Source organism: Mastigoproctus giganteus, chromosome 4 (assembly GCF_048544385.1).
Source record: "Mastigoproctus giganteus isolate SK-2022 chromosome 4, ASM4854438v1, whole genome shotgun sequence".
Classification (NCBI taxonomy): Eukaryota; Metazoa; Arthropoda; class Arachnida; order Uropygi; family Thelyphonidae; genus Mastigoproctus; species Mastigoproctus giganteus.
In genome coordinates this window covers 190,164,372-190,181,049 of record NC_143578.1, presented here as the reverse complement: position 1 = coordinate 190,181,049, position 16,678 = coordinate 190,164,372, and the positions used below count along the sequence as shown (strand labels likewise).

At 35.0% G+C, this 16,678-nt stretch overlaps 1 protein-coding gene across 2 annotated transcripts in view; it reads right to left on the bottom strand.

Moving 5' to 3' along the window:
• The window catches only part of LOC150087278 (uncharacterized), a 54,237-nt gene that overhangs the window by 11,684 nt on the left and 25,875 nt on the right, over window positions 1–16,678 (bottom strand). The window contains exon 3 of one of the 2 annotated variants that reach the window (XM_090371107.1): window positions 4,528–4,723. In XM_090371107.1, the coding sequence (XP_090227233.1) occupies window positions 4,528–4,723 (196 nt within the window). The remainder of the gene's footprint in view (window positions 1–4,527; window positions 4,724–16,678) is intronic. The other variant, XM_090371108.1, reaches the window with a different exon arrangement.

The window sequence follows — 16,678 nt, the reverse complement described above, 5'->3', positions numbered from 1 at the left end:
GAAGAAAATATATGAGAATGCTACCTCCTTTATTAGACTAGACAAAGACAGTAGTAAATTTAAAATTGAGAAAGGAGTTCGACAAGGAGACAATTTCTCCGAAGTTGTTTACTGCTGCCCTTGAAGAAGCTTTCAGAAGATTAGACTGGTCGCAGAAAGGAGTCAATGTAAATGGAGAGTACCTAAACCACTTAGGATTTGCGGATGACATTGTGGTCATAAGCCACAATGTCATCCGCAAAGACCCCAAAGAATTAGAGGAAAATCTTAATCAGTTATGCATCTTTAGTCCAATCTGTTTTGGACTAAAGATGAATATGGCTAAAACAAAAGTAATGATGAACAAGTATGCCACAGAAAGGGATATAATGATTGAAGGAGCAGTAATTGAAAAGGTAGAGTCATATACTTATCTGGAACAAGTCATTAGCTGTAATAATGATAAATGGCTGGAAGTCAGGAGAAGAATAAATTTTGGATAGATAGCATTCAGGAAATATAGTCACATACTGAGGAGCAATATCCCAATTTGTCTGAAACGTAAAATAATCAACCAATGTATTCTCCCCACCATGGCTTATGGAAGTGAAACTTGGGCACTCACCAAAAGAATGGAAGAGAAGCTGAGAACTACACAGCGAAGAATGGAACAAATTATATTGGGAATCAGACTGTTAGATAAGAAGAGAAACACATGGATTAGGCAGCAAACTCAAGTGAAGGACATTCTTATCAAAACTAAAGAACTAAAATGGTCTTGGGCAGGACAGATAGCTCGAAGACATGATGACAGATGGACAAAGAAAATAACAGAATGGTACCCAAGAGGAGCTAGAAGAAAACCTGGAAGACAACAACGGAGATGGATAGATGAAATTCACAAGTTTGTGGGTAGTAAATGGATGGCCTCTGCACAAAACAGAAGGAACTGGAAAGTTGCTGGAGAGGCCTTCATCCTGCAGTGGATTGAAAATGGCTGATGATAATGATAGATGAAAACCATGAAACTCTTGCCCGAGACCAGCTAAATTAACCAAGTATGGGGGGGAAAAAAAGAAAAAAAAAGCCTATAAAAATATTTAGATGGGACTCCGAATCTTTACCCATTTTTACCATGCAGAAGAATGACTGTTTTGATCATATGCTAGCTTATGAGGTATGATATTTAGAATGTACAATATATGAAATTAATGTGATGTTATTCCTCCAAAATTTTAATTAACTTTGTTCTATCTTTTTGTATGTCCACATATTTTGCATGGTAGGGTACAAATATTTCTATGGAAAACTGAGCACAAAATTTGGTTCACTGCATACATGGTATTCCTTTACAGTTCTCAATACAAGCATGCTTTCTCCTTTTCTGTGTAACCAAATGAATCTGCCCATTTGCCTTATCCATTTGTCTTTTGTATGTTCAACACTGTGGATATTCATCACAGAGCTAAGTAAATATTGTTAACTACATGACATCACTCGTGTTTAATGCAAAAAAAAAAAAATCAAAGCTGTCCCTACACTGAAGTAACCTGAAAATATAATCCTAGTTGATACAACTTAAAAAATACAGTAAAAAAATTAATTAAAATTTTCTCTTTATACTCCAGGACAACTACATGGTCAGAGGAGTTCACAAATAGACAGAATACAAGAAATAGCACTGCATTTTACTAGTAATCAGGCAGGCTCGAATCACAGCCACTCAAAGCACGTGTGCTTATGTACCCTTGTGCTTAACTACTTGGCTATGGCAGCCTTGAAATCCATTATAATGATTCTGCTTATAGCACTCTCCCACTTTCAATGCTCTTTTCTTCTGGCCATGGGGTGAGAAGAAAAAGAGTGCCCCATGAGATGATGTGCATTTAATGACTAATTCTAGGAATTGTTTCTAGTGCAATTTGTTACTTCATAGAAATTGTTTCTAGTGCACATATTGATTTATTTCATATTTAACTTGAAGCTCTGAAGTAGAAAGGCTGTCTTTAAAACTCAGTGCACAGTCATTTATCACTGTACTTACAAGCAGCAAATCAGTATGTTTTGTGGCTATAATAGCATAGCTTAATTTAATTTATTATGGTACTCACCTTTTTATAATCTGCATTGATGTTAGAATAAAATGGATGATAATTTTAAATTTAAATTAGTGTGAATAAGTTAGGATTTAAAAACAGGATTAAAATATGTGCAAGGAAGTAGAAGTGCACGTCCTCGTTGTCAATGTTGAAATTGGAACAACTGAAGATATATGGTTGAAAACAGAAGGCCAATAGCCATAACAAGTGGCTTTCGTTTTACATGTCTTCAGTTGGCAATGGTAGAATGAGAGTGAACGCATGTATTTAAGAAGACTAAGTTCCCGTGATGCTCCTGGATACACGTGGGAATCTCAGGTGCATGAGATTCCAGACCGGTGCTATGTTATAGGGGGTAGTTTGGAATTTAATACTTGGAGAGTGGAATGGCGGCAAAACTATTCTATAACTAGGGCTTTGTATTGGAAAATTTTAAAACTGGATTTTAATTTGATAATAGGAATGGCTGAATCTACTAAGGGCTGGACTGTCCCGTCCTAAAGCTATTGTAGCGGTAGTACGCACGTGTGTTTGATGTTTTGGTAGAACCGTATTTTGTGGTGGTGCTACCAATGTAGCAAGCATTACAGTTATGTTGACGTTTTATTAAGTAGACAATATTATTCATGTCACTAATGTGGTAATTTTGTGTGTCTTTATATGAGTTGAATAACGAACCTAGTTTATTATAAGATGAGAATGTAAGGGTAATATCGGTACCTTTGAATAAATGGCGGAATTGATTGGCAAAATTACTATGGTAAGGGAGGATAATACGTGAATTATTATTGGAAATGTGTTTGGGTGGGTTGCTAATATTATTTTGGACTGTGATAATAGTTTGTTTGATTAATTGAATAGGATATTTCCTAGATATGAATTTACTTGTAAGATATTGAAGTTCATTATTAAGGTCGTGATGTGTGGAACTGTATTCCGTCATTTATTCAAAGGTACCGATATCACCCTTACATTCTCATCTTATAATAAACTAGGTTCATTATTCAACTCATATAAAGACACACAAAATTACCACATAAGTGACATGAATAATATTGCCTATTTAATAAAATGTCAACATAACTGTAATGCTTGCTACATTCGTAGCACCACCACATGCTAATATTATTTTGGACTGTGATAATAGTTTGTTTGATTAATTGAATAGGATATTTCCTAGATATGAATTTACTTGTAAGATATTGAAGTTCATTATTAAGGTCGTGATGTGTGGAACTGTATTCCGTCATTTATTCAAAGGTACCGATATCACCCTTACATTCTCATCTTATAATAAACTAGGTTCATTATTCAACTCATATAAAGACACAAAATTACCACATTAGTGACATGAATAATATTGCCTATTTAATAAAATGTCAACATAACTGTAATGCTTGCTACATTCGTAGCACCACCACAAAATACGGTTCTATCAAACATCAAACATGTGTGTACTACCACTACAATAGCTTTAGGACGGGACAGTCCAATACCGAATTAGCAACACATGTTCAATCCCACAACCACACCTCCTTAGTAGGTTCAGCCATTCCTATTATCAAATTAAAATCCAGTTTTAAAATTTTCCAATACAAAGCCCTAGTTATAGAATAGTTTTGCCGCCATTCCACTCTCCAAGTATTAAATTCCAAACTACCCTATAACATAGCACTGGTCTGGAATCTCATGCACCTGAGATTCCCACGTGTATCCAGGAGCATCACGGGAACTTGGTCTTCTTAAATACATGCGTTCACTCTCATTCTACCATTGCCAACTGAAGACATGTAAAACGAAAGCCATTTGTTATGGCTATTGGCCTTCTGTTTTCAACCATATAACTTCAACTGTTCCAATTTCAACATTGACAACCAAGGACGAAGATGTGCACTTCTACTTCCTTGCACATATTTTAATCCTGTTTTTAAATCCTAACTTACTCACGCTAACTTAAATTTAAAATTATCATCCATTTTATTCTAACATCAATGCAGATTATAAAAAGATGAGTACCATAATAAATCAAATTAAGCTACGCTATTATATTGTGTCAGTTATAAATGGTACTTTAAGAGATCTACAATTTTCGAATTGTCAATGAACTCCATTAATGACAGCATTATTATTATATTAATACTACATTTATCATGTTTATAATACTCAAAATGTTTAGTTCAATTTAATAAAATCTGAAAAATTTTCACTCTTTTTAACATAATTAAATAAAAGTGACAAAAAAAAAAGCAAGTTAATACATCAAATTTTACATTAATTTTACAAATATTGATAAAATATGAAAAATAGCCCCCCCCCCCAAAAGAGGAGTCCTGTTATAGTGCTTTTGAGGGGTCCTAGTTATCTCTGGGACTAGTTCCCCTCAAAGCACTACAACGAGAGTTTATTTACAACACATTATCAGAGAATAACAAATAATAATAATACTTACGAACGTCTATTGAGCTATAGAGTAAATTTTCCTCATTAATTTCTTGTTTTTCTATACCTGTATCTTGAAAACCTAATGAAAGGCCAGAGAGAGGTCTGGAGCCACCAAAAGCAACAGTTTGGAAGGCACTCAACCATTCAGTCATCTCATGAAAGCTATCACTTGAGAAAAGATAGGTATGGGTTTTTGTACGCACCTGAAAACACTAGTACTGTATGAGTTAATCAGCTGTTATCAATATAAGCCTGTTTATTTAGGAATTAGACAGTGTAGTGTAAAAGAAATTGAAAATACACTTTCATCCTAAGCTCTCACTTTTTTTTATATATATAACGAGTATTATTCACTGACTAGTAACTATGTTATTTTTTAAGTAAGTTATATATCTTTTTTGTGCAATACTATAATAAAAATGATATCTGCTTAATGCATAACACTGTAATACAAGTTTCATTTCTCCTTTGTTATTCAAGCAAGTTCTCTCTTTATTTCTTTTATAAGATAAATGGTTACTTCACAAATTATAAGTTTTGTTAAGTAACCATTCGTCATTTGATACCTATGTTTCTTCTTCTTTTTATTGCACATCGAGCCACCCTATTCGCCTACGATTTTTTCGAAAGTAATTTTTACCACCGTCTTTCTATATTAAAAATTTAAGAAATCTCTGTTCTGTTGAATAAGGTCAAAATGGCCCTCAGAATGCAATATTTCATATATGATTTCATATGACTTCCAGGTCAGGATATTACTGCATTAGAATTTCTTTCAGTGTTATGTTCTCCATGTCAAAACACTGTAGCAAACAACTTGCAGCAAAACTTTTAAGTTGCAGTTTCATTATGCAAGCACACAATTATTTCAGATTCATTCATCATAGCCCCTTGTTTATGTATGAATAACATTACTGCAGATGTCTACATATTGCAATAACTTTTTTTTACAATAACAATAATAACAACAATTGTTATTGTTGTTATTGTAAAAATGTTTGCACGTGGGTGCAAACATTTTACCTTTTTATTTACAAAGTTAATACAGAACAGAATTTAATTGCATAAAGGCAAATTTCCTCAATAATAAATAGTGATGCTATTTACACATGTACTGAACTCGAATTCATAAAATAAAGGAGAGTTGCAGGGATTACTTGTTATGGGGATGCTTTTTTGAGACTACAGCAAACATGTGCAGAACTTTGGATATATAATATTAACTTTATATGGCTAGTGAATTATCAAACCACAACTATTACTACAAATTTTAATTTAAGAATTAAAATGGAGAACTTAATTTTATTTCTGTACAGGCACTCCCCAGCTTACATAATACTTGACTTAAGGAAATTCGATTTTACGTAAATTTTTGCTGGCCAGTGCAAACTTAAAAAAATCATGGAAATGTATTTTGCATCCCGTAAGAATAAATGGAGATATTGTGAAAACATCATAAAGTTAACCCAATAACACATCGCTTTTTTTTTCGTAATTCGTTCCAAGACCTGAGAAGTTGAAATTTTTGCTATATAACTAAGCTATTTATCTCTCTAAAATGTCATTTCTATAATGGAAATGCGTTACACCTTCATCGTTATCATATATTCCATTATAAGAATCAATTTTGAACACCTTTGTGATATTTTTCTAAAACCCATTTCTGAAGATCACTACCATAAAACAAAAACAATTTGCACTTTCCGGTTTATTGGGCTTTTCTATTAGTGCAATCTATTATAAACGGATAGTAAACTATCTTATTGCATTTGCGATAAAACTGATAACTGGAATTCTGTGAGTTTTTACGTTATGATATTATGGTGAAATGAGTTCCCCTGCACTGAAATCTTCAACCATATAAAAACATAAATAAATTTTCAGAATCTTCTCTTCATGCCTATTTACTTATTACAATGGTGAAGGAAAAGGGACCAAAAGAAAGTACAAGTGCTGGCAGTGATAGGAAATGAAACAAAATTGATTCAGAAACAAAGATGAAAATGATTAAGAAGTATGAAGCAGGACCAAGTTTGTTATCTATTCACGGGAATTAGGTCTCGCTGCTTCAACAGTGAATACTAATTTAAAGGACAGTGCACGTATAAAAGAACATGTTAAAGGATCAAGGCATTTAGCATTAGCATGGGCACATGATGCAAGAAAGCAAGCTTATATAGCATCAGCCAAAAAAAAAAAAAAAAACCCCTTATTTCACCCATCCCCTCCCTCCAAATGTTTGTCAAGTTCTGCCTTGAATCTATTTAAGCTATCAGCTTCTACAACAACAGATGGAAGTTTGTTCCAGCAATCAACCACCCACTGGCTAAAGGCAAACTTCCGCACATCTATCCTACAACCACCTTTCCTCAATTTGAATTTATGCCCTCTCAGGTGATTATTCTGAGCAAGACGAAAAATCCCATCAGCATTGAGCATGCTCAAACCATTCAAGGCTTTATACACCTCAATCAGATCACCTCGCAGGTGCCTAGTCTCCAGACACTGTAATTTGCAAAACTTAAGCCTTTCTTCGTAAGAGCAACCCTTTGTTCTGTTCACTAATCTTGTTGCCCTTCTCTGTACTCGCTCCAACATTTCTACATCCTTCTTACAATGAGGCCTCCAGACCTGAATACAGTACTCAAGGTGTGGCCTGACCATTGCCTTATACAAGGGAATAATCACCTCCTTATCCCTGCTAGAAAAATTCCTGTATATCATTGACAAGACACACCATCAACAACTCACATATGGTCTGCATTGCTCAGAAAACTTCATATCTGTCTGCACAATTACCCCCAGGTCCTTTTCATTCTCTGCCACTGTCAGTGTGGTACCACAGAGTTGATATGTTACTCTAGGATTACTGCTTCCCATATGTAGTACTTTATATTTGTCAATGTTAAACTTCATTTGACACCTCGAGCCCATCTCCTCAACTTTACTAGATCCTGTTGTAGCAGCATACTGTCATTAGTGTCATTAACAACCCTGCCAACCTTCGGATTGTCTCAAACTTGCCTATTATTAAACACCTGATATACGATCATCAATATCATTTATAAATACAGGAAACAACAATGGACCCAACATTGAACCACGAGAGATTCCACTAATAATATTAGTCCACGAAGAGCAGTGTCCATTGATTACCAATCTCTATCTCTTCCCACTCAACCATCCCTTTATCCTTAGCAGCAATTTGCCTCCAGTGCTGCACTGCTCCAATCTGTGCAGAGTCTTCCATGTGCAACAGTATCAAAAGCCTTTCTAAGATCCAAATATATGATATAAAAGTTATTCCCTACATCCAGTTGCTTTGGGACCACATCATAGTATCCAATCAAATTGGACAGACAAGACTTCCCTTAACAAACCCATGCTGTGTCCGAAGTATAACTGAAGTCTTGTCTAGATGATCCTGCAGTGCTTCTTTAACCAGTGCCTCCATTAATTTCCCTGGAACAGAAGTTAAACTAACAGATCTATAATTACTTGTGTCGCCCTTTGATCCTCCTTTGTGAATTGGGGTCACATTTACACTTCTCCAGTCCATGGGTACCTCGCCTGAGTCCAGTGAAACTCTCATAATTATGGTTAAGGGTTTGCTTACTTTCTTTGCCGCCTCCTTTAATATAACTGGAAAGATTCCATCTGCCCCAGGTGCCATTTAAGATCAACACTAATCACAAAATAGCATTCAGGTGCTATATTGAAGCCAGAAAAGCTATTAATAATATGGATGGAAAATGAGATTCAGAAGGGAGTGTCCCCGAGTCTAACGGGCATTCAAGTAAAAGCAACAAATATTTATGAAGATATTAAGGATAAGTAGATGAACCCCAAGTCAAGTTTGTGGAAAGCAACGGGCAGTTTAATAGGTTCAAGCATAGCGCTGGTTTCCACAGTATTAAAGTATGCAGTGAAGTTGCCAGTGCTGATTCTGCAGCAGCAGAGAAATTTTGTGATGTGTTGGGGAAAACCCCCTTCTAAATTTCCACAACCCTCAACCTCTGCAGCGGCGTACTTATTAGCTGGAGACATTGAGTCTGGCAACGATGCTCGAAAGGTAAAACTTGCTGATGTTATGCCTGTCTCCTCCCCTTTTTTGTAATTTTATAATTTTGAAATTTTTGTAATTGTACACTTTTGTAATTTTTCCTATTATTATTATTATTATGGTGCAAGGTAGCCTAAGGCTTTTGCTACACTGGCCAAAAAGTAAAAAAATAAATAAATTTCTGAGTTACCCTGTGAGAGAGAGAGAGAACAAAAGTCAGAAGTAGAAGGAAATCACCAAGGAAGAGAAGAATGATGATATCCAGCTCAGGACCCTGGGTGTGCCAAGCCCATACTCACCAGATGTGAGCCCCTGAGGTTATGCACGAGATAAAAAAAAATTTGAATAAATAATTCTATTTACATGTTTGTCGAACATTTCTTTTTTGCTTCAATCGAATTCAGTACATGTAGTTGCTGCATAAGCATTTAGGGAAATTCTGACTTACGTAAAATTCGACTTACGTACAGTTCTGCGGAACGCAACATAGTGGCTGTACTATCAATTTTGTAAGAATGCTTGGCACCACTGATTGTGACACTGTAAGCTTACTGCTTCAGAGAAAATGACAACTTTGTTGCCCAATTCAACTGCTATGAGTTTTTGTATCCTCAAAGTATGAACTTATACTTCAAATTTTTAACTACACTCGACATTTTACCCACCAAAGACCACTATGCATCAATTCTTTTTCCTCCAGCAATGCTTGATGTTATTTCCCTGATATTACAGAGGGAAAATATTAGAACGAACATGCTTGAAATGCACTTGACAAGTGTTCAACTTTCTTTTTTATTTCTGGAAAAAGTTTGTTTTTATAACAAAACTTGAAGTATAACAAGGGTTAAAAGATACATACCATGGTTTACAGATCTAAAAAAATTAATAGATCACAAAATATATATATATTTAAGAGAAAACAAAATACAACTTGGGAGGAATACAAAGTGGTAAGAAATATTGTTAATAAAAAAAACAAAAAAACCTCACAATCTGTAAAAATTATTTTTAGATCTTCATTAAAGATCTAGAAAATATTTCCTATGGGATGCTGGCAATTCATAAGGAATCAAAGTAAAGAAGCACAATATGTCTAGCTATTTAAGGTTAAAAATAAAGAATTAGAATGATATTTCATAAAATTGTATGAAGAGCAAAACAAAGAACAAGAAATATTAAATATTCAAAACACAAGAATTCCAAGATTTCTTGATTGACTTGGAAGAAGAATTCTAAGTCAATCAAGAAATTATGAAAATATTGACTGCTTAATTAAGATGGAATGATAATTATCAAAAAACTTAGAAAAATAATAAACAAGCAGAAATGCCAACAGCCTGGAAAATAAGTATTTTAGCTGTTTAAAAATGGAGTAAAAGAGAGCTGGAAAATTATAGAGAATAAACTTGTTAAATACCCGTTTAAAATCTTAAACTGAATAAATATAAAACTTTCGGAAGACTAACAAGCATCCAGAAAAGGAAAACAAAGTACTGATGATGATGATGGTTAAAAGAAAATACATTAGAATTCAACGGCAAATCTGCAAAAGCACACTGCATGTGCTTTTGTAGATTTAGAGGAAGTATTTGAGAAGTTACCTATTAACAATATTTTGAAAATAACACAGATTTTCAGATTGTCTATCTGAAAAAAATTATTCAATTAGTACAAAAAATATATGAAAATAATAAATACATGGTAGTGTATTTATTATTATTAGTATGTAAGGGTCAGGCTCCTCGTAGCCCCTCTCCTGTTTGTAAATGAGAATTCATTTAAGTTGAGATTGCAATGCAGAGAAAACTGCTGTATTATGGTAAAATTAAGTGAATTCCTATCAACTTTGTGTAAATTGAGCGTACATAAATCTTAAGGTACAATTAGGATAAGTCCTTCCTCATTAAGGGTGTGCCATTACGGGAAGCCATGTATAGGCTAAAGACACATTATGTCCTTATTAAGCCATAAATTATCACCTAGTTAGAGTATAACATTCTTGTCTAAAGAAAAGCTGACTCTGATCTATTGACATCAACCTCCTTTCTATTCCTTCCCTTTCCCTCTCATGCATCACCATCTACCATTATAAAAACAGACAAGCTTTAACTATGAATCACAAACATCAATATGAATTAGGGAGGGGTGAGAGTCAGTGGCATATGATCAAGGTGATATTCATAGTTTGCATATACTTTGAGACCCTGCTGTACTGTTAAAGGTAAATAATTACAGAATATTCAAAATGAAACAAGACATAAGAGGATTTATTATATCCAACTGTTTCACAGGTTAATGAAAGAAATGGAAAAAACCACCTACATAATAACAGGGTGAAAGTCAGAATATTAAATTAATATGCTAAGCAGATGATGTAATATTATTACCTGAATCACAAGATAATTTACATATAATTTACTGAACAAACTTATACTTTTAAGATATTATTACCAAACACAAATGTATGACAGTTGCAAACTACCTTATTTATCAGATGTAAAATGGGATTAAGGAAGAAATGATTGAACAAATAAGAAGTTTAAAATACCTGGAAATATAATTAAACTGTGAAGAAAGGCTATAAAGGAAAGTAATAGGAAAAGTAATACAAGCCAGGCAAAAAAAAATTAGAAAAAAGAAAATTAGAAGTGGTACAAAAGCCAATATGTTCGGGGAAAATAATAGTCAGGGGTTAAAGATGTGATACAGGACCAGCAAGACAGGAGTGCAGTTGTACTTCAGTCATGGTGTGGGTTCGTTAAGGAGAGATTTTGTCTGATTAATTTGACTGGATACTACGACGTAGTGACACAATAGATGCAAAAAATAATTTTGATATCATATACTTGGAATTCAGGAAAGATTTTGATACTGTTGCACATAAACTCAGGCCCACTGCAGCGCCAAGTGAGCCACTTGCCACAGGCACTACACCGTTAATCAAATGTTTTATATTTAATATTCAATATCAAATTTCTACTTTCTCTCTACCCATTTTACAACTCAAAATTTTGAAAATACCTCTAAATTTAGGAATTATTAATAAATTATTCTGTCAAGTGCTTTCTTTTAAACCCTGGTCTAGTCCTGTCGTTTCAGGACTCTTTTTTTAAGCCTTTTTTGAAAATTGCTACCCTGAAATTAACTAATTATTTCTATAATTTCTACTCTATCTACAAAACTGAAACTCTCGATATACATAAATAGAAGTGTCTTCTTTGATTTTCCAACTTTAAATTTCATAAAAAAACTTAATTAATGCAAAAATAACAAAAATGCATGATCAAGTATACATTTTGCTAATTATTCCTGAGAAAAACAAGGTGTTGATCTTGATTATAGAATGCATCACTGCATCCATTTAAATTTCCCGTGTGTGCATACCACCACTGGCTACGGCAAATTAACTTACATGGAGCAGTGAGTGATGTAGAAGGTGCCATCACTCACTGTCACCAAGGTGATACAGGGAGAAAAAATTTAAAAAAATTAAAAATTGTACGCAACTGTTTCTTAGCATAAGTAACATAACCACATAACTGAAAGAATTGCAACAAATTGTTTTTGAAAAGCAAAAAGATCGTACTTCCTTTCTTAATGTGTTCTGCATTTACTAACACAAAATCAAGGAAATTCATCTGTTGGAAGCCACACTCGAAACAGAAAAAACTGGTGTAAAACTGATAACACTACAATGCACATTTTATAACTTTTAACAATTTAACAATTACAATATAGCTTTATTGTAATTGTTTTAGGGAACAATATTAGTAAACGGCATGTTTTCTGGATATATTTTATCTTCTAATGAAATTTTCAGAAAATATTTCTATTGATAGCTGCGTTATAAACTGATTTGTTATAAAATATTTCATTATTGTGTGCATAGTGGAGAATATTTTCTGCTTCTAACATGTACTTGTCAATAATCCCTCTGGAAATATTGGCAAGTGAGCTGCATTATAAATTTCAAACATCATTATATAGCTTATCCTTGAATGCAAATGACTACAGTTACTTTCGACAAACTAGATGTTTTCGCCTTGCACAGATGTCTTGTTGTGGAAAGTTCCTTGCGGTAAAATCAATCAGTAGTAGTCCTTTATTGTAGCTGAAGTAATTTGTTATGGTGTGGGTATGGAAATGGTTTTTGCTCCTAATTGATGTAAGCACCTTCCAATTTGGAAAAATTATTTTTCCACAATCTAACTTCTAAGTTAGATTGTGTTCAGTAGATCATCTAACACAATCCAACTTAGAAGACAATAAGAGTTGATAATTGCTGGAAGATGCCATCTGGACAGCATTCAAACAAACAAAGTTTCCTGTTTATACTCTTGGGATGACCACACTGTCATAAGGATTCACAAGATAGAGAGAGAATACAAGAAACAGCACTGCATTTAACAGTTATGGGCTTGATTGAAATAACCTTCCCACAGTAAAACAAAAGAAGAGATAGGGAGTAAATCTATTTTTCAATAGAGATTATCTTTTTATTGTGGCACAGAACAGGAAATGCAGATTTCGAACAGCATAAGACACTGGATGACATATTTTTTCAGCTTGTGTGCTAAAAAAGAATTTCTCCCTTTGTGATAATATCAAATGCACAGAAAGGAAATGTTTAAATATTTTGTAACATATTTATATACAGGGTGGGTGGGAAGTCACTCCCTATTTTAAAAATGTTATATTTCCTAAAATATACAAAATGGCACTGCACATTTTTTTCCGATTTGTAGCTTATTGTTTGCCATTAGTTCCCTGAAAGTTAGAACTCAATGGAAACCACAGCATTTTCCACCCATTTTTTTTAAATGGGCAGGTACATTTTTTGCGGCCTTCCTTAAGAATTGGACAAGAACACCGGAGATGACCTGACGGATCTTGTTTTCAAGTTCATCAATATTCTTAGGTTTACTCTTTTACACTTCTTCCTTGGCCCATCCCCAAAAAAATAATCACATGAGATTAGGTCTGGACTTCGTGCAGGCCATTCTGTGGGTCCCCGACAGCCTATCTAGCATCCTGGAAAATGCTCATTGAGCCACTCCCTAACAGTCGAGGCAAAATACGGAGAGCACCGTCTTGCATAAACATCAAGTCTTGAGCATTTCCTCACGCAGAAATTGTAGGCCACACAAAATTTTGCAACATTTCTAAGTATCGTTCACCAATATAGGGAGTGACTTCCCGCCCAACCCAATGGAGTATTACGCCCACTCTGTACATGTAACATATTTATATAACATGCAAATAATAATATTTTGTGATCTGTTAAATCTGCTAGTCGTAGAATTCTTTGTATTGTTACAAAATATTGCAATTTTTGTAACAATACACATTTCAAAAAATAATCCATTATTCATGGTGGATGATTTTTTTCCTTCTTTGGCACACCAGTTTTCGAAGTTTATAACGCAGCTATCAATAGAAATATTTTCTTGAAGTTTCGTTAGAAGACCAAATATACATCCAGAAAACATGCAATACTGATATTGTTCCCTAAAAACAATTACAATAAAGCACACTTTTTTTTTTTTCTTTTCTTTTTTTTTTTTTTTATCAAATGCACATTCTAGTGTTATCAGTTTTACCCCCCCCCCCCCATTTCCAGTGTGGCTTTCAACAGATGAATTTCCTTGATTTTGTGTTAGTAGATGTAATACACATTGTAGAAAGAAAGTACGGTCTTTTTCCTTTTTCAAAAACAATTATTGCAATATTCTTTCATTATTGTTTTTTATGCCAAAAAGCAGTTGTGTGCATTTTTTTTTTTTTTTTTTTTGCCTTCTCAATAAAGCTTTACAAAGAACTGAAATGCAATGCCGAAGCGATCACAGCCCATCATAAACATAACTCCCTTTTGTAAATAGAGGAAGAGCACATGTGCTGGAAAAACAACCCAATGGAGTATTACGTTTCACGAGCACTAGGCTAGTTCAGGCGGGGGAAGCAAAAATAACTGAAAAAGGGTTAAAACAAAATGTACACTTGATTGTACATTTTTGTTGTTTTTTTTATGAGAACCCCAAACACGAGAGGTATTATAACCTATAGTACTTAGTACCGTGCTTGGGTTGGAGGCTGAGAAGACGAAAGAAGATATTTGTTGATATTGGACTTGAACTTCTGTAGATTGTAATTTTCAGGAAATACGTATGAAGGAAGGTTGTTCCAGAAAACGGCAGTTGAATGAATAAATGAGGAAGATGAAAAGTTGGTTCTGTGGGTTTGAAGTTGGACAGTAAATGGATGTTGGCTGGTGGCGGCACGTGTTCGGACTGTTTTGAAAGAGAGAGCGGGAATTATAGAAGCCAATTCAGAAGAACAGTGCCCATGGAAGTATCTGTAGAAGAGGCATGCAGCAGAAACAGTGCGTCTATGAGAAAGCGAGTGGAGAGACTCTGTTAGAGATGAATCATTAATTAACCTAACTGCCCTCTTCTGAATGGAATCAAGAAGCCTGAGAGAGGTTTTGGGGGCACCACCCCAGATGTGGGAACAATATTCCATGGCAGGGCGGATTTGCGATTTATACAGAGTGAGCAGCTGTTTGGGAGAAAAGTAACGCCGAGAGCGAAAGAGAAAACCAAGTTTTTTAGATGCAGAGGAAGCAATATTTGTAATGTGCTTGTGCAAAGAGAGATTAGAAGTCAGGGTAATCCCCAAAAGAGATATATCATTTTGCCTAGAAATCGGAGTGTCACTAAAGATAAGCATAGGAGCAGAAGAATCCTTTTTGCGAGATATAAGACAAGATTGAGTTTTAGAAGGGTGGAAATCAACTAAGTTGTCTTTGCCCCACTGGAGAATTACCTGAAGATCGGCATTTAAGGAATTGGCAGCAGATTTTCGAGAACTTGAAGCTGATTGAGCTGGACAAGGTTTCTCAAAATGGAAAGTTGAATGCAATGTGCTATCATCGGCAAAACTATGGATAGGATTTCCAGTCAATGGAAGAAGGTCATTGATATACAAGAGGAAAAGAGTGGGGGAAAGAACTGAACCTTGGGGGACACCGGCATTAGTGGAGAAGTTAGAAGACAGAGAGCCATCTACCATCACCCTCAGTGAGCGATCAGAGAGAAAACTGGATAACCAATTACTAAAAACAGTTGGCAAACCATAAGATGGAAGCTTGTTTAGAAGACCTTTATGCCAAACACGATTAAAAGCCTTTGAGATGTCAAGAGCAATTACTTGTGTTTCACCGAACCTTTCCATTGAATTAGTCCATAAATGGGTAACATAAGCCAGAATATCACCAGTGGATCGACACTGACGGAATCCATACTGGCGATCGTTGATCAGACGGAAGGTTTCTAGGTAGTTTAAGAGTTGGCGGTTAATTGATTTCTCCATTACTTTAGAAAGAGTAGAAGTAATTGCAATGGGACGATAATTGGATGGGAGGGATTTGTCACCCTTTTTAGGAACTGGCTGGATATGAGCAAATTTCCAAGCAGAAGGAAAAACACCTTTGGAATAAGAAAGTGAAAAAAGGCGGCAAAGAATAGGAGTAAGTTCAGGAGCACAGGTTTTGAGAACAAGTGGAGAAATACCATCAGGACCTGGAGCTTTCTTAGCATCAAGATTCATCAAAATCCTTCTGATATCCTTTTGACGGAAGACCACAGGAGGCATTGAATGGAGCGTGTTAGGAATGGTGGGAGGTGTCTTACCAAGATCATTAATACACGAGCTCAAAGAAAAATGGGATGCTAGCAGGTCAGCTTTATCCTTGGCTGAAGTGACAACAGAACCATCTGGTTTGGACAGAGGTGGGAGCAGAGATGGGCAAATGTTGCGGCCAATAGCTTTGGCAAGAGACCAGAATGCTCGGCTACCATTAGGGCAAGAAGCAAGTTTTCTACTCTTAGCCTGTTCAAACTCTAGTTTGGACTGATTAATAACTGCTTTACAATTGTTGCGAGCTTTGGTGTAGGCAGAAAATGAAACTGAAGAATTAGAAACAAGCCAATTACGATATGCAACGTTCTTCTGTTGGACAGCCTTAGCACATTTATTGGAAAACCAAGGTTTAGATAAAGGACGAGATTTTAAAGTGGAGTGTGGGATAAAGGATTCC